This window comes from Perognathus longimembris, chromosome 6 (genome assembly GCF_023159225.1).
Source record: "Perognathus longimembris pacificus isolate PPM17 chromosome 6, ASM2315922v1, whole genome shotgun sequence".
Classification (NCBI taxonomy): Eukaryota; Metazoa; Chordata; class Mammalia; order Rodentia; family Heteromyidae; genus Perognathus; species Perognathus longimembris.
In genome coordinates, this window is record NC_063166.1 from 86,192,042 (window position 1) to 86,212,908 (window position 20,867).

At 63.0% G+C, this 20,867-nt stretch overlaps 2 protein-coding genes across 7 annotated transcripts; one reads left to right on the forward strand and one right to left on the reverse strand.

The window, feature by feature from the left end:
- Positions 1-427: 427 nt before the first annotated feature.
- Positions 428-14,373, reverse strand: Eef1a2 (eukaryotic translation elongation factor 1 alpha 2). 5 transcript variants are annotated; one of them, XM_048349734.1, is made up of 8 exons: positions 14,291-14,373; positions 9,351-9,565; positions 7,691-7,870; positions 6,868-7,164; positions 4,507-4,657; positions 2,354-2,610; positions 1,233-1,467; positions 428-881 (listed from the first exon to the last, which is right to left on the reverse strand). In XM_048349734.1, the coding sequence occupies exons 2-8, from the start codon at positions 9,492-9,494 to the stop codon at positions 754-756; spliced, it is 1,392 nt and encodes a 463-aa protein (XP_048205691.1). In that variant the 5' UTR covers positions 9,495-9,565; positions 14,291-14,373; the 3' UTR covers positions 428-753. The 5 variants fall into 5 exon arrangements, with proteins under 5 accessions (XP_048205691.1, XP_048205689.1, XP_048205687.1 ...); XM_048349732.1 differs by lacking the exon at positions 14,291-14,373 and adding an exon at positions 10,649-10,784; XM_048349730.1 differs by lacking the exon at positions 14,291-14,373 and adding an exon at positions 10,654-10,761.
- Positions 14,374-18,297: 3,924 nt separating this feature from the next.
- Positions 18,298-20,867, forward strand: Ppdpf (pancreatic progenitor cell differentiation and proliferation factor). 2 transcript variants are annotated; one of them, XM_048349743.1, is made up of 4 exons: positions 18,298-18,568; positions 20,210-20,287; positions 20,366-20,447; positions 20,550-20,867. In XM_048349743.1, exons 1-4 carry the CDS (start codon positions 18,514-18,516, stop codon positions 20,671-20,673), a joined length of 339 nt encoding a protein of 112 aa, XP_048205700.1. In that variant the 5' UTR covers positions 18,298-18,513; the 3' UTR covers positions 20,674-20,867. The 2 variants fall into 2 exon arrangements, with proteins under 2 accessions (XP_048205700.1, XP_048205701.1); XM_048349744.1 differs by lacking the exon at positions 20,210-20,287.

The following is a 20,867-nucleotide window of genomic DNA, read 5'->3' on the forward strand; positions in this document are numbered from 1 at the left end:
CGCGGGCGGGCAGGGCAGCCGGGGGTGGACCCCGCGCGCGGGGCCCGGAGACGGGCCAACAGCCAGCCGCCAGCTGCGCAGGACCAGCAGGCCTGGGCCTGAGGAGGCTGCCCGACGCGGGGCGAAGGGACGCAGGGCGAAGGGACGCAGGGCAGCCGTGCCGGCCGCTGGGCGAGGGCAGGGCAGGGCCGGCCTCCGGGCCAGGACAAGGGACCGCCAGGAGGCCGAAGGCACCGGCCGCGCAGCTTCTCTGCCCCCCAGGGCCGAGGGCCGGCGGGGCGCCGGGACGGGGGCGGGCCGGCGGGGCGGGCCGGCCCTGGACCACCACCCTGGGGACGGCGGGCCCCGGGGGCGCCCCGGGGTGCGAGGGCGGGCGGCGGCGGGCGCGGCGCGGGGGGGGGGGGGCGGGCAGCAGCGCACACAGCCGTGGGCTCGCTCAGTTTATTGGGGAGCACGGGCACTGAGCGTGGCGGGCGCGGAAGCGGGGGCGGGGGCGCCTTTCCTCTTGAAGAACTTCCACTGGACCTTGATGGCGAGCATCCAGTCGCTGACGTAGAGCCTCTGGCAGGCGGAGGTGCAGACATGCGCCTGGCGGCGGGGCGGGGCGGGCCCGGGGACGGGGCGGGGCTCCGCGCCGCGGAGGGGGCGTGGTCCGGCGCGGGGGCGGGGCTCCGTGCCGCGGAGGGGGCGGGGCCGGGGCCGGGGGCGGGGCGCGGCGCCGCCGGGGAGGGCCGCGCCGCGGCCGCCCGCGCTTCACTTGCCGGCCTTCTGCGCCTTCTGCGCTGACTTGGTGACCTTGCCCGCGCCGCCGCTCTTCTTCTCCACGTTCTTGATGACGCCCACGGCCACCGTCTGCCTCATGTCGCGGACGGCGAAGCGGCCTGTGCGGAGGGAGGCGTGAGCGGCGGAGATGCGGCACGCATGCGCGCTGGGGCGGCCCGGCGGCCCGCGCCGCACCGCGCCGCCGCGGTCCAGGCGCGCGCGGGCTGCGGGCTGCGGGCTGCGGGCTGGCGGGCCGGGTCACCCGCTGAGAGGCCGCAGGGATGAGGCCGGGGCGCCGGGGTTTCCACTCAGCGGAGGTTCACCCTCCCCGCCCTGCCCGGCCCAGCCCGGTGAAGGGGCCCCAACCGATCGGCCGCCCCCTCCCCGGGGCCCTCCTCTCCCAGTGGGGCGTGGGGGCGGGGGGGCGGCTCTCCTAGAGCTGGGTGCCGCCCGCGCTCGGTCCCCCTCACCTAGGGGCGGGTACTGTGAGAAGCTCTCCACACACATGGGCTTCCCGGGGACCATCTCCACGATGGCCGCATCGCCAGACTTCAGGGACTTGGGGTTGTCCTCCAGCTTCTTGCCAGAACGACGGTCGATCTTCTCCTTCAGCTCTGCGAACTTGCACGCGATGTGGGCCGTGTGGCAGTCGATGACGGGTGAGTAGCCGGCACTGATCTGCCCCGGGTGGTTCAGGATGATGACCTGAGGAGAGTTGCACGAGACCGTGAGGCGTGCCTCGTGCAAGGCCAGAAGAGGGGAGGGCCGACACTGGGGGTGGGGGGTCATGGATCCCCAGAGCCACGCGTGAGTGCTGACCGGGGAGGAGGTTCACGCCGTGGAGGTCCCCTTCCAGACCTGAACTCGTGTCCTTGCTGAACGTGTGAGAAGCCACTAAACAGTAGACGCCCACACTATTTGAAACACCAGTCCATCGGGCCAGGGGGAAGGTAAGTGTAGCAAAACGGAACTCCTGTTACTACATTTGTTACAACTTAATGGACTCCATGAAGAGTTGATGGAGGAGGGTGCAACTTCAAATGTGGGAAATAAAGTGTTGTGGGAGTGTACCAGGCAGTGTTCTTCAGAGCTGGGCAGAGGTGGCACACTCCCGTAATCCTAGCTACTCAGGAGGCTGAGACGTACAGGATATGGTTTTAGGCAACCCAGGCAGAAAGGTCTGTCAGACTCCATCCCAAAATAACCAGCAAAAAATAGGGCTGGAGATGTGGCTCAAGTGGTAAAGCATGGGCCAAGAAAAGCAAGCAAGCCCAGCAAGTGCAAGGCCCTGACTCCAAACCATGGTACTGCAAAATAAGAACCAAACATGGATCTCACAGACAAGATACAGCAGCCTAGAGCTGCACAGAGGCTGCAGCTGCAAGGCCTGGGGGGTAAGGGGTCCTCTGCCCGTGACTCTGCATGCCCACTGAATATTCACCTAGCGTCCTGAGTGGACTCAGGGTGAGAGGGATTGTCACTTCAGCACCAGGTGAAGGGCCACCAGCCACCCACCCAGGATGTCCTGTCCTGCTCTGGGAAGGAGTGCCCTCCTCACCACCACCACACCCCCCCCAGCACACCCACCCACCTGGGAAGTGAACTGGGCGGCCTCCTGAGGCGGGTCTGACTTGCTGTCCCCACACACGTTGCCCCGGCGGATGTCCTTGACAGACACGTTCTTCACATTGAAGCCCACGTTGTCTCCGGGCAGGGCCTCGCTGAGAGCCTCATGGTGCATCTCTACCGACTTCACCTCCGTGGTGATGTTCACGGGCGCAAAGGTCACCACCATGCCGGGCCGAAGGATACCAGTCTCCACGCGGCCCACGGGGACCGTGCCAATGCCTGGGCCCAGAGGAGGAAGTTATGAGGGGCGTATGGGTGGAGATGGGTGGGAGCAAGACACTCAGGCACAGAGCCTGGAACCATAGTCCTCAGCAGCAGGGTGGGAGCGTGGCCACGGGGATGGGGGTGGGGAGGAAGGGGCCTGGAGAAGGCAGAGGCCGAGATTCTGACAGAGGTGGCTCAGTCAGGAAGGACCAGAGTTCCCAGAAACTCAGGGACAAGAGACAGTGCAGTGTGGAGAAAGAACAGCTACTCCCTGTCAGTCCTCTTCAAAGTCTCCGCCATAGCAAGGGGCAGACCAGCTCACCGGAGCCCCCACCAGGGGGCTCCCTGAGACAGACACAGACCCCACCCTTCCCCTGGGCCTGCTGACAACAGACTGTGGCCGCCAAGATGGTAACTTCTCTCTCAGTCCGGGGTTCTCCACTGTGTCTCTGAGGCTTGGGTAGCATGATGGGAGGACAGAGACGGAAGCTGCGGCTGGTGTCTGTGCTGGGGTGACACCCCCCCCACCTGGCACAGAGAGCATCTTTGGCTGGAGTCCCCTGTGGGTCTCATCTATAGGGTTCTATTTAGTTTGTGACCTGTGTTTCTCATTCCTGGACTGGGACCTCTGGAGGGGAAAGTGTGAGTCACCTCTGCTCCCACCTTCTGCCACCAGCTACTGGCTCAGAGCTGAGTGCATGCCTGGAGGGAAGGGGACCCTGGCCAACAGTGGACAGATGGAGGTTGAGGGGGTAAGGGGGCTGGGTGGACAGATGGGAGAGTGGGTAAGGGGGATGGGTGGACAGATGGATGGGAGAGTGGGTAAGGGGGATGGGTGGGCAGATCAATGGGAGAGTGGGTAAGGGGGCTGGGTGGACAGATGGATGGGAGAGTGGGTAAGGGGGATGGGTGGACAGATGGATGGGAGAGTGGGTAAGGGGGCTGGGTGGACAGATGGATGGGAGAGTGGGTAAGGGGGATGGGTGGACAGATGGATGGGAGAGTGGGTAAGGGGGATGGGTGGACAGATCAATGGGAGAGTGGGTAAGGGGGATGGGTGGACAGATCAATGGGAGAGTGGGTAAGGGGGCTGGGTGGACAGATGGATGGGAGAGGGGGTAAGGGGGCTGGGTGGACAGATGGAGGTTGAGGGGGTAAGGGGGATGGGTGGACAGATCAATGGGAGAGTGGGTAAGGGGGATGGGTGGACACATGGATGGGAGAGGGGGTAAGGGGGATGGGTGGACAGATCAATGGGAGAGTGGGTAAGGGAGATGGGTGGACAGATCAATGGGAGAGTGGGTAAGGGGGATGGGTGGACACATGGATGGGAGAGGGGGTAAGGGGGATGCGTGGACAGATCAATGGGAGAGTGGGTAAGGGGGATGGGTGGACAGATCAATGGGAGAGTGGGTAAGGGGGATGGGTGGACACATGGATGGGAGAGGGGGTAAGGGGGATGGGTGGACAGATCAATGGGAGAGTGGGTAAGGGGGATGGGTGGACAGATGGATGGGAGAGTGGGTAAGGGGGCTGGGTGGACAGATGGATGGGAGAGTGGGTAAGGGGGCTGGGTGGACAGATGGAGGTTGAGGGAGTAAGGGGGATGGATGGACAGATGGAGGTTGAGGGGGTAAGGGGGCTGGGTGGACAGATCGATGGGAGACGGGGTAAGGGGGATGGACAGATGGATGGGAGAGGGGGTAAGGTGGATGGACAGATGGATGGGAGAGTGGGCAGGTGTATGGCGGGGAATAAGTAGTCCCCTCAAAAGGGGTGGTGTGAGGAGAAACAGGGAGATGAGCAGGCTTCCTGTCGGGCTCTGGTTGCAGGAGAGGGCTCGGTCAGGGTTGGGGCGCAGCTGGCGAGCACCTGGAAAGCAGTGAGCTCTGACACAGGGCCCTCACTCACCGCCGATCTTGTACACGTCCTGAAGCGGCAGGCGCAGGGGCTTGTCCGTGGGGCGGGTGGGGGGCAGGATCGTGTCCAAGGCCTCCAGCAAGGAGACACCGCTTGCGTTCCCTTCCTTGCGCTCCACTTTCCAGCCCTTGAACCATGGCATCTAGGTAGGAGAAAAGACACTGATAGAGCATAGCCCACCTACCGGGCCGTAGCCCTCAAGGATATTCGGGCATCTGGAGGAGGCGCTTGCCTTAGGGCTGGCCTCAGAAGGGGGCATGGTAGCCCCCAGGCTGCCTGATGCCTGACATCTGGCTAATTTGGGGCGGGGGGGGGAAATAATGAGGGTTTGGACCTCTGGGCCTTGTACCTGCTAGGCAGGTGCTCCACCTCTTGGGCCACGCCCTCAACCACTTGTTCCTTGGTTCTCTGAAAGTGTCCCCTCTTGTTCGGACCAGCCGGGACTTACATCCCCCGTTCTGATGTCATAGGAACGGCAGGCCCGTGCCCGCACTCCCAGCTTTGTGTTCTGTTCTGTTCTGTGGTTTGTTGTGGGCTGTGTTTGCTGTTGTTGCTTTATTTTAAATCCTTGTTAGTACTCAGGGCTTTGAGCTCTCACTCAGCTCTTTCGCTCACAGCTTGTGCTCTACCTCTTGAGCCCTGCCGCTGGCTCTGTTGTTGTTGGTGTTGTTTCCGTTTAATTGGAAATAAGTCTCAGATTTGTCCTCCTTGAGTTGGCCCTGACCCTTGATCCTCAGAGCTCGGCCTCCTGAGTAGCTAGGATGGTAGGTGCGAGCCTCAAGCACCCTCCCAGCGTTTTACTGGTTGTGATGGGGTCTTGAAAACCCCTTGCCCAGGCTGGCCCAGAACCCCAGCCCTGCCAGCCTCCATCCTCGGACTACACGTGTCAGCCACCTCACTCAGCACTGGCTAAGCTGTTTTGCGCCTCACCAGGTACTGGACCACTCACACCTCGCCTCTCTGCTCATGTCTTCAGCCACAGGGACCCTGGAGCGGCCCAGGCTTTGCTGCGGTGCTTCTGAGGCTTGTGAAGAGCCCCCAGCCCTGTCTCGCTCCTGCAGCTCCCCAGCCTGTGGCCAGAGGGCTCCTGAATAGGGCAAGAGCCAGGGCGGAAAGGGACAGAGCCAGGGCAGTGGGCAAACTGTGGCCAGTGTCTAGCAACGGCCCCAGACCCAGAAGCTCTTCTGGATCCCACAGTGTCTCCAGGCTGGGCCCCACCAACACTGGGCCTTTCTGGAGGCAGACGGTGAGTTCTCCCTCTGGCCCCTACCACAGACTGGGAAACGGGGGCCTGCTGTCCTCCTGCCCTCATCTTCCTAGCCGAATCCCAGACACCCCAGGTCCACAGGTGGCTCGCTGACCATGGGTAGTCAGGCCCCTGACACACCTCACAACAAACTCACAGCAAGTGCCAACGAGGGGTCCCTGCTGGTTAGAGGCCCCGCCTTGGGATGGCAGAGGGCCGGCGTGTCCACTGCTACGTGCTGGAAGGGTCCCTGTGACCCAGAGACAGGTAACACTTAGCAGAACAAGGTGGAGGTGAGCTGGGAGCACTCTCCCCCTGTGAGTGCTGTCTCTAGACTCCAAGCTGTGGGCTCCATGCAGCTCGTCCAACAGCTCCCTGACTGCTTCTAGAAGCTTCCATTCCATGCCACCTTCCTTAGTTCATACAGCGGCCAAACTGGCCAGAGCCAAGTGATTGCCTTCCTTGGACCAGGGTCTCCTCTGGATGGACAGAGTCTTAGGACGACCACCCCAGTTCCCCCCAAAACGTCACCCCTCTTCACCTCCAACAAGAGGCAGCATCCAGAGCCCCTGGAGTGCAGGGTGTTCAAGCCTCCGGCTTGCGTCAGCCCTCCACATGCCTATCCAGCACAGGGTCCTGCACGTTCTTCAGAGACCAGCCCACCCTCCATGCCCCAGGGAAGGCAGCCGACAAGGCCCCTCGGCTTTGCTGACCCTGCACAAAGCCCAGGGCCAAGACAATGCCTAGAAAAAGCCACCTCCCTTACAGTAGGATTCTGGGGACAAGACCCACAGTGCTGTGCCTGGCACTGCTGCCCCTGGAGCCAACTTGGGGAGCACTCCTAGCAAGAGAAGAGCCCTTTAGCTGCCTTTGCCGGCCTGCTGGGAACGCTGCACTGGAGGGCTTCCACGAAAGGCCCTTTGCCATTCAAGCACCCCTACACCAGTGTCTGTCATAGCAACGCTGGGCTGAGCCCAGCCCCCTGACCCTGTTCAGTCTCTGTGCCTTGCCCTGACTCCGCCTGACCCAGCATCCACGTGTCCTAGGCCTTTAGGGAGGGGTGGCACAGCCAGCCCACCCCCCACCCCCGTCCCTCCAGCACTCACATTGGGCGAGGGCTCCAGCATGTTGTCACCGTGCCAGCCCGAGATGGGCACAAAGGGCACTGTGGCCGGGTTGTAGCCGATCTTCTTGATGTAGGCGCTGACCTCCTTCACGATCTCATCGTAGCGCTTCTCACTGTAGGCAGGCTCTGTGGAGTCCATCTTGTTGACACCCACGATGAGCTGCTTCACGCCCAGAGTGTAGGCCAGCAGGGCGTGCTCACGAGTCTGCCCGTTCTTGGAGATGCCCGCCTCGAACTCACCGACGCCCGCAGCCACGATCAACACCGCGCAGTCCGCCTGCCCGGCAGGGGCACAGTGAGCGTCCCCGTGCCTCTCTCCCAGGCCCTACCACACAGGATGTCCCGGGGATGGAGACTCTGGGTGTCCGCCTCAGCGGCAGTGGAGGATGGGACAGCTCACCCACCAGGGCCTGCGGCAAGGGACCCAGATTTGGGAACCACTCTACCACCCATGTGCTGCTGGATGCATCCATCACTGGGCCCCTCTGGGTGTCCCCTGTCCGCCTGTGCATGCCTCCAGGAACAGCTGGTTGTATAGTCTGACTGTCTGCATCTCTGCTCACATTTCACTGTCTCTATCCTGGCTTCTGTGTCTGTCTATGAAGGGTACGGGGGGGGGGCACATCTGTCCCCACTGTTTGGTCCCAGCAGACGGTGCTGGATATCTATGCAGGCTGAGATCTGGGCCCCTGACTCAGTTCTCTGTGACATGGGGGGGGGGGTGCCCTGGCGGAAGCATAGGCAACCCCAGTGCTCTGGGACCAGTGTCCAGGAGCCTCCAGGAAGGCCCTCACTCTGCCCACCTGGGACGTGCCCGTGATCATGTTCTTGATGAAGTCGCGATGGCCTGGGGCGTCGATGATGGTGATGTAGTATTTGGTGGTCTCGAACTTCCAGAGGGAGATGTCAATCGTGATGCCACGCTCCCGCTCTGCCTTCAGCTTGTCCAGCACCCAGGCATACTTGAAGGAGCCTTTCCCCATCTGGAGAGGAGGGAGTAGGACTCAGGGTCCTGGTCTACCTTTTGGGCCGGCTCCTGGGCCCTGGAAGCAGCCGATGAGAGGCAGCTGGGCCCTGAGACTCTGGTTCAGCCCCAGTCCCAGTGCTGCCATCATCCACAGGGTCAGCCTTGTGCTGTTGCCACACCACACATGGCCACCAGCAGGTGGCGTGAGGGCCTAGAAGCTGACAGACCTGGTTAATGCCCTCCCTAGAGGACAGCTCCCCTTTATCTGAAACTGGGGTGCTCCCACCCCTTCATCAGCAAGAGGAAAGTTATACCATGGGTTTGGGGATGTCAAATAAAAGGCAATCTGTTATTTTTAACAAGAAGGAAAGGAAAAATGGGATGAGGTTTTGATGAGGGCCTTGTTTTCCATAGCTGGTAAAAAAAAAAAAAAAAAAAAAAAAAAACAACTCTCAAATAGTGCTGAGGTACCCCCTTCTTCCCTCCATCAGAGCAGAAGCAGGGCCTCCCCAGGATCAAAACTGGCAGCCTTTCACAAACACTTGAGTGCCTGGGAACTAATGACACCCCCACCCCCACCCCAGCTGGGCAAGAGCTGTGCTTCTAGAACCTCCATGGACAGACTTCTGCCCTTGGAGAAGCTTCCAGAACCTCCATGGACAGACTTCTGCCCTTGGAGAAGCTTCCAGAACCTCCACAGACAGACTTCTGCCCTTGGGGAAGTTTCTAGAACCTCCATGGACAGACTTCTGCCCTTGGGGAAGCTGCTGATCCTGGAGCGCCCACTCAGACGGGAGCAGACCCTGGCCCTACCCCCAGCCCAAAGGCGGAGTGACATGGCTTCGGGGCCATGCACGGGGTGGTAGCCCAGAGCACCCTGTCCATCATCCCCTGGCTGTCCCCTCAGGCCACGGTGCTAGATGAGGTCTCCCCCAGAGCCCGGGGACAGAGGACAGGGGCAGAGAGCACACCCCTCCTCATGGCCCCTTCCCAGACCCCAGCCTCAGCCAGGAGAGGGAACAGCGAGCCCCGCTCATCCTCAAGGCCTCTGGAACCCCACTCCAGCAGCACCTGGATAAGCAGCCCTCCCCACCCCAGTCTGAGAAAATGGATGTGGCAGGCGAGCTGCCCATCAACCTGCTATTAATAGCATCCCTGAGCCCTAGCCTGGCCCTGGGGCAAGAGAGGGCAACACCCCTGGGGGCAAAGGGACAGGCTCAAGGGCCTCGAGGCCCTGCCACGGGCTCGTGGGCGGAGCAGGGTCACCACCTCTCTGGCCCTGTCCCCCACCATGGGCACATCTGGCAGCTCAGTGCCCTAGAAGGCTCTCGGGGAGGAAAGCTGCCCATCCCTGCCCCGCGGTCTCCCCCGCCCCGCCATCTTCCCCATCTGGACTCCCAGGCACACAGGCCCCTTGCCCAGAAGGAGAGCGGCCGAGCCGCCCGCCGTGCCCTCTAGGAGCCAGTGCCTGGCGCGCAGGGCACCCCCTCACTCACCTCAGCTGCCTCCTTCTCAAACTTCTCGATGGTCCTCTTGTCGATGCCCCCACATTTGTAGATGAGGTGCCCGGTTGTGGTGGACTTGCCTGAGTCCACATGGCCGATGACCACAATGTTGATGTGAGTCTTTTCCTTGCCCATTCTGTCGGGACTGGGGAGAGGCTAGCCCGGCGGGGGCTCCGGCTCTGGGGGTGCGGTGCTACGCGGGGATTCTGTGGGGAGGGCCGGTGGGGGGAGACAGGGGATGGGTGGCAGTGGGGCACCCACCCCCCACTCTGGCCTGGTGCAGGTGGGCAGCACGCCACGGCCCCTCTCCCTCTGGGCCTGGCCCCGACCCTGGGGAGCCGGGTGGGGGCAGGGCCACGCGCTCCCCCAGCCCCCACCCCGGCCCAGACGGACCACGCTGCGAATGGCTAGAGGAGCCTCTTCCCCACGCCTAGCCCCACTGGGACGGCAAGGAGCAGCAGGCTGGGCGAGCCCTGCCCGCGGAGCAGCCAGGCACCGAGTGATGAGTCACGGTGCTGGGCTCTCCAGTGCCCTGTCCTCCATGTCCTCGGTGCTGCCCCCAGCACCCCCCACCCCACCCCCACCCCCTCTGGCAGCCCAGGCTGCAGACACTGCTCCCCACCCCCACCTGCTACCACCACGGAGAGATGGCCAGTGCTCCCAGTGCCCCTTCTCAGGCGGAGGGCGCCATCTTCCTCTCATCCCTGCTTGCAGGCTGGCATCCGGAGACGGGCTGCGTGGTGCCAGCCTGGCGCCCAGAATAGCTCAAGCCCTCCTCAGGTCCCGGCAGAGGGCAGAAGGCAGAGCCAGGAGGTGAGGGTCCCTACTCTGGCCCAAAGAGGAAGGCAGTGCTCCCCAGGGACACCTCCAGCCCTGCAGGGCCACTCGGTCCCCACCAGCACCCTTTTCCTGCGGTACCGACCGCGGCTCAGCCTTGGCTCCGTTTGAAAGCTCGACTGGGAAGGGAGAGCCCAGGCGTGGGCACGCGGCCCCTAGGGTGAGAACCCCCCGCAGGGCAAGGTGGGGTCCTCGGGACTGCCCACCTCTCCATCCTTCATTCCCCTATGGCACCGGCATCCGACCCCCGCAGCCCCCCTACCCACCCTGCAGGGCAAAGCCGTCCCAAGGTCACGGCAGCGGTCGCCAGGCCCCAAGAGGCCACCGCCACTGCCAAGTAAACAACCACCACGGCGGGGACCCACCCGTGTCCTCCGCGTGCGCGGGCGGCGTGTGGGTCCAGCGAGAAGCCCCCCGGCGCAGGCAGGGGCGGGGGCCAGGGCGCCCTTGTCCTTACCGGAGCGAGGGCTCGGCGAGAGGGACCGGCAGCGGCCAGCGAGGGTTTTATCCCTGCAGGAGGGGGTCCACCTATTGACGTGCGGGCGCAGTGCACTGCGCCCCTGCGCTACGGCAATGCGGTACCGGCGGGAGGCGGGGCAGGCGGGGCCAGGCAGGGAAGGGATGGGGGGGGCGCCACCGCGCGCGGGGGGGGGGATGCGGGAGGGACGCGGGAGGGCTGGGGAGGGCTGGGGAGGGAAGCCAGAGCACGCGCACAGACCGGGAGAGAACGGGCGGGCGGCTGGGCTGCGGCGCAGAGAGCTGGGGGCAGGGATGGAGAGACGGCGGAGACTGGGGAGACAGAACAGCCGCTGGAGCTGGGGCCGCACCTGGAGCTGGGGCCGCACCTCCCACATAGCCAGGGTCCCCGGAAACAGGAGCGCCAGGCAGGGTGGGGAGGCAGGGCCCCGAGGCGCGGAGCGGCGTCTGACCGTCCGCCCGCGGAGGGACAGTGGGTGGCGGTGCCCAGCGCCTTGTCTGCGCCACTCGGCACCCTGGGCTGGCGAAGCTGTCAGCAGATCCAGCCCGGAGCCACCCCCCTCTGAGACCCTGAAAAGAGGCCTCTCCTGCCTGTCCCCTGGGCGCAGGGCTGCCTGAACCCCCTGGTGTTTAATCCTGGGCAGATGTCTCAGCTAATGTCATAAAACAGGTCAAAACAGAGCCTTCCCCACTCAGACCTGGCTGAGGGAAGCCCCTCCTGTCCCTGGCGCTGGCAAGTGGGGGTCCTTGGGGGTGCGCATGCATTGTGGGGAGGGGGTGTGGCCGCCCTCCTTCCCAGGACCTCTCCCTGTCATCCCACGCAGACAGGGGTCTTTCCCTGCGCCTCCTACTCAGCTGGGGTCTCTACCACCGCAGGGGCTGTAGGCCCGGCAGACAGGGATTGGGGGAGCCTGCTGAGCCACGGCAGTCCCTGTGCCCAAGCCTCCACCCGTGGGTGTCCCTGGGGTATGATCGAGGGAGGCCTGGTTCCCAGCCCGGCACCTCCTCTGTGGAGAGGCCCAGGGCGACCCGGACACAGGAGCGGGTCCACCTGTAGGCCAGCTGGCAGGTGTGAGGAGGGAGCAAAGGTGAGGCCCGGGTCGTGGGACGGACACGGGCCTTCCGCTCCAGCCAGGGGCAGGGTGGGCCTCTCAGATGACCTGACACTTCCGAGTGCTGCTGATATCGTCAGTCGGGAGCCAGAAATTAAAAATAAATGCCTGGTGAGACAACACAACCAGCCCTGCCCCACGCTCCAGCTGGCCCCGACACCCAATGCCTCCTCTCCTTGCCAGGTTGGGCCAGGATCGGGATTGGAGGCTGGCTTTCTGTGGGTGCCCTGAGGGGCCCAGGCTGGGCAGGCAAAGGTTCAGGTCCTGGGGGACTCCCATCAGTACCCAGGGCCCTGGCGGCCCCTAGCTCCAGGGCCTGCATCAGACACCACTCCCCGGGCCACTGCCCATCCCCTCAGGACAGCAGTGAGCCAGCAAGGTCGAGGACCAGGCCTCACCCCTAAGCCAGAGAGGCTGTGCCACCCAGATCAATGGACACAGAGAGCCACAGGAAGTGACCTCCCTGAGGACCCGGTGCCCTGACCTGAGGCTCTGGAGGTCCTAATCCTGAGTCTATGTATGGTAGCGACGCTGACACTGCAGAGCAGCCCCGATGCTGTCAGTGCCAAGCAAAGCTCACAGCCCTAACCACCTAGCTACAGATAGTCCACCTCTTGAGTGACTACAGTTGCCATCTGAATGAGTTCCTCAGGTGCCACTAACAGCTTAATCCCAGAGCTGGTGGCTCATACCCATAATCCTGGCTACTCAGGAAGCTGAGATCTGAGGATCTCCATTCAAAGTCAGCCCAGGCAGGAAAGTCTATGAGATTCATATCTCCATTTGACCCCCAGAAAAGCCAGAAATGGAGGTAAGGCTCATGTGGTAGAGTGCTAGCCTTGAGCAGAGAGATCAGGGACAGTAACCCAGGCCCTGAGTTCAAGCACCAGGAACAAACAAAAAGAAACTTAATCCCAGGACAACAGTGCTGGGAGGTGGGGTCTTGGTGGGGGATGACCGGGTCCCGAGGGCCCACCTCACCCGCGGGTCGGTCACCTTTCCCTGGGTGGGGGTGTCGGAGGGCCCACCTCACCTGTGGGTGAGTGTCCCTGGAATGGACATAGGCAGGGTCTCTCCTGCTCTACGTCCCGCCACAACACACCCCAGCGCATCCTAGGCTCCAAAGCTGTGGGAAGTAAAACTCCGTTCCTTTTCATTTCTAAGTCAATGCCACCCAGTCGCAGCAAAAATAGACTGGCATGGCTGCTAACTATTGAGCTGTGCTTGTACTGCTGAAAGATACTAAGTAACTATATTAAACACAAAATAAGAACCAGAATGTCCAGCACTTGGAGTTCACTGTGTGTGCAGGGAAGGGACTACAAGGCAGGCTCGAGGCCCCCATGAATCCATGAGGAACTGAGCACAGAGGGGTTAGGCATGCTGTCTAAGCTTACACAGCAAGTAGGAGGCTCAAAAGACCTTGGCCAGGCCAGTGTAACTTTCGGTCAGAGACACAGGTCCCACCCTGGCCATGACCTGTGCTGCCTGTCCCCTGCCAGCATCCGTCTTGGGCCCCTATGACAGCTCCTCAGTCTCCAAGGGCAGGCCGAGTAGGCAAGGAGCAGCCTCAGGGATCTTCTGGGCTGTGAGGCCCTGCTCCTCCTCACCCCCCATTCCTGGAGCCCCCAGGGCCCATCCTTGAGCTGTCTGGAAAGACTTAGCAGCCTCCTTTAGGCTGGCTGGGCTTTCACAAGCTTGGGAATGAAGGTCCAGCTAAAATTAACTATTATCAAGCTGTCAGCCCTGGAAATAAACTTGCTTCCCATTGGGTGCCAGTGATATCACTGTCAGGTTAATAATAGCGCGAAAGCACAGCTAGCCACCTGTGCCTTGCTTTCCTGGGGCCTCGGTCTGACGGGCACCCGCCAGCCCACTGCCCCCAGGTAGACTGGCACTGCAGGTGGCTGGACTGGGCTTGAGGTCAGGGCGAGGGCTACGGTGGGCTGCCCTCAGGCTCTCACAGAGTCTCTGGATGACTGGTCCCCTGCCTTAGGCCCTAGAACATGTGCTTTTTTTTTTTTTTGGCCAGTCCTGGGGCTTGAACTCAGGGCTTGAGCTTCTTTTTGTTCAAGGCTAGTACTCTACCACTTGAGCTACAGCACCATTTCTGCCTCTTTCTGTGTATGTGGTGCTGAGGAACAGATCCCAGGGCTTCATGTATGCTAGATGAGCACTTTACAACTAGGCCATATTCCCAGTCCCAACACCTGCATCTTATCTGCCTGCCTACCTGGAACAGAGGGTCCTAAATATCCCGTGCGTGCGTGCGCGTGCACACACACACACACTTGTCCCTGGGGGGGGCGGCAGATGGCAGGCGCCCAGGAGCCTTGCAAGCCTTGGAGACATTGCAAATTAAGCTGTCTCCATGGCAGGCAAGGAGCTCTTAGCTCCGGCTCCGCTTAGAAAAGCAATAACTTGCCTTCCTGACTCAGGGGCTGGCTGGTGACAAGTGGACCTGCCAGGGTCAGGCACAAGCCACCCACAACACTCAGGGCTCACCTCAGCCCGCCCAGGAGCCCCCACAGGGAGCCGTTGCCATGGTGATCTGCCGCATAACAGGAAGACGGCGGCTCCTTGTCCTTCGTCCTCCTCCAGGGAGCTCAGCACTCCTCTGAGGAGCCCAGAGCAGCCCAGGCAGGCCTAGGCTCGGGGCACATTTCTGCTCTCACAGCCAACGGAGGCGGGGACAGCTGGGCCCTCTGGATGCCAAATACGAGGCCGAGTGAGCCCAAGAGCAGGCAGCTCCTGGGGTCAGGACCGGGGCAGTGCCTCCAATATCCAGAGGCAAAGGGGGCTCAAGGAGGGCTCTGCAGATCCACTGACTCCCACAGGCCTGCCCAGACCCCTCAGGAGGAGAGGGCAGAGTGCTGAACAGCCCTATCTAGCTCCCTGCCCTGGAGAGGAAGAACGCTCACCGAAAATACTTGGACCATTCTCCTTATTTGATGCAAGCCGTTATTTTCTGTTTCTTCTTTGCTGATGGTGTCTACCATGAATGCATTTTGAATTTCATTCAGCGCTGACTCTCCCTTATTTGATCAAAAAGTGTTTACAAGTGCTTGTTAGTGGGCTGGGAGTATGGCCTAGTGGTAAAGTGCTTGCTGCGTATACATGAAGCCCTGGGTTCGATTCCTCAGCACCACATATATAGAAAAAGCCAGAGGTGGCGCTGTGGCTCAGGTGGCAGAGTGCTAGCCTTGAGCAAAAAAGAAGCTCAGGGACAGTGCTCAGGCCCTGAGTTCAAAGCCCGGGACTGGTTTAAAAAGAAATGCTTGTTAGTGTAATAACCTGGGGGGGAGGGGGAATGAGAAGCCCCGCCCCATGTTGTCATCATTGCCCCACTGCGGAGCATAAAAGGGGTCCCCCATGTTGCAGGAAGGGAACCACCACTCCCAGCCTTGGGGGGGGGGGGGGGAGGAATATAAGAGAGCGGGATTCCCAGGAAAGAGGAGGAGGCCCGAGCCCTGGGCTTGTGGTGACAATGCACATTAAGGATAAGGTTTCTTTTTATTTTATTTTATTTGGTTTTTGAAAAAATAATGAAGAAAGCAAGGTGGATGTGGTGAGGGGCCAGAGGGGAGGAAGGGATAACAGGTATGACAAGAAATGCATATGCATTTACTACCTTAAGCATGTAACTGTAAACCCTCTACACATCATCTTGACAATAAAAAAAAAAAAAAACATGATGAGAAAGAAATAACCAGGCCTTTGGAGGTTGGAGATGTCACTCAGTTGGTAGAGTGCTAGCCAATGAGCAAACACATCAGGGTACCCAGTTTGAGTCTCAGTCTCAAACCTAAAAACATTAAAAAAAAAAAAAAAAAAAGAAGAAGAAGAAGAAGAAAATTAAGAGATGTGCTCGTCATGGTGTAGCCAGCCTCAGTCTGCGCCAAGAGCAGGAGAGATCTGTTGTATGAGACAGGTAAGTATTAGGGTTTTGCTTTCTAAGAAAAGAACTGTCAACTTAAATATACAAACAGCACAAAGGACAAATAAGAATATACAGCAACAAATACATAATGTAAAACTAAAATGCAACATAGAACATGTAATTTAGAACAGTAATCCTAGCTAACTCAGGAGGCTGAGATCCAAGGATCATGATTCAAAGCCAGCCTGGGAAGGAAAGTCTGTAAGACTCTTACCTCCAATTAATAACCAAAAAGCCAGAAGTGAGCTTTGGCTCAAGTGGTAGAGCACTAGCCTTGAACAAAAAATCTCAGGGGGGGGGCTGGGGATATAGCCTAGTGGCAAGAGTGCCTGCCTCGGATACACGAGGCCCTAGGTTCGATTCCCCAGCACCACATATACAGAAAACGGCCAGAAGCGGCGCTGTGGCTCAAGTGGCAGAGTGCTAGCCTTGAGCGGAAAGAAGCCAGGGACAGTACTCAGGCCCTGAGTCCAAGGCCCAGGACTGGCCAAAAAAAAAAAAAAAAAAAAAAAATCTCAGGGATAGCACCCAGGCCCTTTGTTCAAGCTCCAGGACCAACACACACACACACACACACACACACACACACACACACACACACACACATACACACCCTAAAATACATGCCTAAAGAGCAAGTTTGCCAATTTTGATATGAATAACCTGGCTGAGAATAAGCACTGTTATTGCTAATCATGCTAGTGTTACTACCACCGCTGATGCTACGCATTCTCCAGTTTTGGAGAACCTACTACGTGTCAGAAACTATACTAAATACTTCATACCCATGATTTTGTTCAATTACCAGATCAACCCTACTTGATGAGTGTTAGTTCCTCCTCTAAAATAGGGTCAGTTGTGAGTAATGGAACTGTAGTAGCAAATAAATCTGACTCACAAATCTGTGCTCTTAAAAAGAGTAACACAAACCTGTAATCTTGGCATTCACCAAAGAGGCAGGGGGATCTTGTGTTGGAGGCCAGTTTGGACTACTACATAGCCTGAGCCTATCAAAACAAAAACCAGCTGGGCGCTGATGGCTCACACCAGTAATCCCAGTTTAAAAAAAAAAAAAAATCTGCAATCCGAGGAGGCCCAAATCTAAGGATCTCAGTTCAAGGCCAAACCAGGCAGGAAAATTTGTGAGGCTCTTTCCTCTAATTAACCACCAAAAAGCTAGAGGTGAAGCTGTGGTTCAAATGGTAAAGTAGCCCTAAGCAAAAACAAACACTCAGGGATAGCAGCCAGGTCCTTAGTTCAAGCCTCAGGACCGGCACACATAGACACACACGAAGAAATTTTTTTGTTTTGTTTGTTTTTTTTGCCAGTCCTGGGCCTTGGGCTCAGGGCCTGAGCACTGTCCCTGGCTTCTTTTTGCTCAAGACTAGCACTCTGCCACTTGAGCCACAGCGCCACTTCTGGCCATTTTCTATATATGTGGTGCTGGGGAATCGAACCCAGGGCTTCACGAATACGAGACAAGCACTCTATCACTAGGCCATATTCCCAGCCCAGAAATTTTTTTAAAGTTCAACTATAAACACACATGGAATATGACTCAATTGGGGGAGGGGCATACTGTAGTGGGGATTGAATTCAGGCCCTGTGCTTGCAAGTGCTCTACCACTGGAGCCACTCAGTTCATTTACTTTCAGGTCTGGCACTTTTGCCTCACGGGCCTTGACTGACTGATTCCCTTCTACCTCCAGTTCCTGAGGAGTGAGGATTAGCAGAGCACTAGCAGGCTCAATCCTAATGGACTTGAATACGACATCTCAATGAAATTGTTTCTCTTTTTCCGAAGAAAAGGAAAGGAGATGCTGGCCGGTTGGGAATGAGGTGGGCAAGTCAGTCTGACCCAGAGCTCAGCCTGGGGAATGTGAGGGGGAGTCAGGACAGACCACTGCGGAGCTGGAGGTGACCAGAGATGACCCCGACCCGCGCACACTGAGCTCCCCCACCCAAGCCCAGGTCCTTCTGCATCCCTGTTCCCAGTCGGCTCCAGCTCCCAATCCCAAGTTGCTTCAGGTCTCCTTCCAAGGCCCGGGGCTGTCAGGGCCCTGCCAGGCCTCCCAGGCCGGAACCACAGACGGCACGCACACACTCGGTCACGCAGGAGATCCGGGGGGGGGGGGGGGTGACAGCCCTGGGCTGCGGGTCTGTCCAGGCCTGCCGCACACGCACGACGAATCCAGCCTGGTTTTGTCAGAAGTTCCACCCCTCTGGGGTCCCCTAGACTGGTCATCTCCTCGGGGACCCTGCTCACCTCTCCCACAAGGCCTGAGGTGCTGGGCACAGCCCGTGAGTGGCAAGCGAACCGTGTGGTGGGCGTGCAGCAAGCCCCAGCCGCGCACGCGCAGGCTCTGGAGGTGGCCCGGGCCCGGAGGCCGCGCATGCGTCCCGGGCCAGGAGCCCGCGCATGCGTCCCGGGCACGAGTTTCTTTACCCACTCCGACCCCTGGCCCGGCCGGGCGGGCCGCGCGGGGGCGGGGCCTCGCAGGCCTCGGGGCGGGGCTTTGCTCGGAGCTCCGCCCCCGCGGCGCGCCCGCAGCTGCGCACTGGGAGTGGGCTCCGCGGCCTAGCGTCCAGCCCGGCCACCCGAGAGCGCGTGCCGAGGCCCGGGAGCGGAACGCGGGGCCGGGCGGAGCTGCCGCCCCCTCGCGCCGGGGCTCCGCGGGCACAAAGCGCCTTTGTGCGGCCTGGCATCCGGCCCGAACCCCGGCGTCTCCCCCGGCCGCCCAGGCCCGCGCCCCGCGCCCCGCGCCGGGACCCTCGTCCACGGCGAGGCATGGCCGCCATCCCCTCCAGCGGCTCGCTGGTGGCCACCCACGACTACTACCGGCGTAAGTCAGCCCCGCTCGGCCCCGACGGCCTCCTCCCCCAGGCCGCCCCGCACGCCCCGCCCCGCCCGCCCCGCCCGCCCGCGGCTGACCGCCTCCTCCCCCAGCACGCCCCGCACGCCCCGCCCCGCCCGCGGCTGACCGCCTCCTCCCCCAGGCCGCCCCGCCCCGCCCCGCCCGCCCCGCCCCGCCCGCCCCGCCCGCGGCTGACCGCCTCCTCCCCCAGGCCGCCCCGCACGCCCCGCCCCGCACGCCCCTCCCGCCCGCGGCTGACCGCCCCCTCCCCAGCACGCCCCGCCCCGCCCGCCCCGCCCGCCCGCGGCTGACCGCCTCCTCCCCCAGCACGCCCCGCACGCCCCGCCCCGCCCGCGGCTGACCGCCTCCTCCCCCAGGCCGCCCCGCCCCGCCCCGCCCGCCCCGCCCCGCCCGCCCCGCCCGCGGCTGACCGCCTCCTCCCCCAGGCCGCCCCGCACGCCCCGCCCCGCACGCCCCTCCCGCCCGCGGCTGACCGCCTCCTCCCCCAGGCCGCCCCGCCCCTCCCGCCCGCCCCGCCCCGCCCGCCCCGCCCGCGGCTGACCGCCCCCTCCCCAGCACGCCCCTCCCGCCCGCGGCTGACCGCCTCCTCCCCAGCACGCCCCTCCCGCCCGCGGCTGACCGCCTCCTCCCCCAGGCCGCCCCGCCCCGCCCGCCCCGCCCGCGGCTGACCGCCCCCTCCCCAGCACGCCCCGCACGCCCCTCCCACCGGCGGCTGACCGCCTCCTCCCCCAGCACGCCCCGCACGCCCCTCCCACCGGCGGCTGACCGCCCCCTCCCCAGCACGCCCCGCCCCGCACGCCCCGCCCTTCCCACCGGCGGCTGACCGCCCCCTCCCCAGCACGCCCCGCCCCGCCCCGCCCCGCACGCCCCTCCCGCCCGCGGCTGACCGCCCCCTCCCCAGCACGCCCCGCCCCGCCCCGCCCTCCCGCCCGCGGCTGACCGCCCCCTCCCCAGCACGCCCCGCCCCGCCCCGCGGCTGACCGCCTCCTCCCCCAGGCCGCCCCGCACGCCCCGCCCCGCACGCCCCTCCCGCCCGCGGCTGACCGCCTCCTCCCCCAGGCCGCCCCGCACGCCCCGCCCCGCACGCCCCTCCCGCCCGCGGCTGACCGCCTCCTCCCCCAGGCCGCCCCGCACGCCCCGCCCCGCACGCCCCTCCCGCCCGCGGCTGACCGCCTCCTCCCCCAGGCCGCCCCGCACGCCCCGCCCCGCACGCCCCTCCCGCCCGCGGCTGACCGCCTCCTCCCCCAGGCCGCCCCGCCCGCCCCGCCCGCGGCTGACCGCCTCCTCCCCCAGGCCGCCCCGCACGCCCCGCCCCGCACGCCCCTCCCGCCCGCGGCTGACCGCCTCCTCCCCCAGGCCGCCCCGCCCGCCCCGCCCGCGGCTGACCGCCTCCTCCCCCAGGCCGCCCCGCACGCCCCGCCCCGCACGCCCCTCCCGCCCGCGGCTGACCGCCTCCTCCCCCAGGCCGCCCCGCCCGCCCCGCCCGCGGCTGACCGCCTCCTCCCCAGCACGCCCCGCCCCGCCCCGCCCTCCCGCCCGCGGCTGACCGCCCCCTCCCCAGCACGCCCCGCCCTCCCGCCCCGCCCTCCTGACCGCCTCCTCCCCCAGGCCGCCTGGGCTCCGCGTCCAGCAGCAGCTCGAGCGGTGGTGCCGAGTTCCCGGGAGAAGCGGCTCCCCAGCCGCCGGGTGAGTGCGGGCGGCGGGGCGCGGACGGCGGGGCCCGCCCGGGCGGGCGGCGTCTTGACCCCCCCTTGCCCCTCTCAGGTCTCCCCAAGGCCGACCCCGGGCATTGGTGGGCCAGCTTCACCCTCCCGTTCGTGGCCCCCGTGTCGGAATCCCCCGAGCAGTGAGTCCCTCCCACTTGGCCGGGAGGGGGGAGGGGGGGAGGGAGGGAGGGAGGGAGGGAGGGCGGGAGGCCTACCCGCCCACTGACCCTGCTCTCCCGCAGATCGCCGCCGCCGCAGCCGGCCCCGGCCTCCAGCAGCGCGGTCACCGGTGGCCTGGCCCCCGCAGCCATGAGGAAGCAGCCTGGGGGCCAGCCGGGCCAGGCCGGCGCCGGGCCCCCGTGCTGACCAGGCGGAACCTCCAGTCCAGCCCCGGCTTCTGAGGTGCTAGGCCAGAGCTCGGCCCGCCCCTCCGCCCCGCAGACTAGGCGGACTCCTGCAGAAGCTGAGAGCCCCTCCCTCCCGGCTGCACTGAGCCCTCCCAACCCCAGCAGAAAATAAACTCCACGCAGCTGCCCATCCCCGCGGCCTATCTGAACCGT

What these genes read in the sequence shown, in the direction of transcription:
- Eef1a2 (XM_048349734.1), bottom strand. Translation starts at nt 9,494, where the DNA reads ATGGGCAAGGAAAAGACTCACATCAACATTGTGGTCATCGGCCATGTG. An exon ending in TTGAGAAGGAGGCAGCTGAG is followed by an intron (nt 7,871 to 9,350) that starts GTGAGTGAGGGG and finishes CCTCCTCTCCAG; the next exon opens with ATGGGGAAAGGCTCCTTCAA. An exon ending in CCGCCCAGTTCACTTCCCAG is followed by an intron (nt 1,468 to 2,353) that starts GTGGGTGGGTGT and finishes AACTCTCCTCAG; the next exon opens with GTCATCATCCTGAACCACCC.
- Ppdpf (XM_048349743.1), top strand. Translation starts at nt 18,514, where the DNA reads ATGGCCGCCATCCCCTCCAGCGGCTCGCTGGTGGCCACCCACGACTAC. An exon ending in CACCCACGACTACTACCGGC is followed by an intron (nt 18,569 to 20,209) that starts GTAAGTCAGCCC and finishes CTCCTCCCCCAG; the next exon opens with GCCGCCTGGGCTCCGCGTCC. An exon ending in GTGTCGGAATCCCCCGAGCA is followed by an intron (nt 20,448 to 20,549) that starts GTGAGTCCCTCC and finishes GCTCTCCCGCAG; the next exon opens with ATCGCCGCCGCCGCAGCCGG.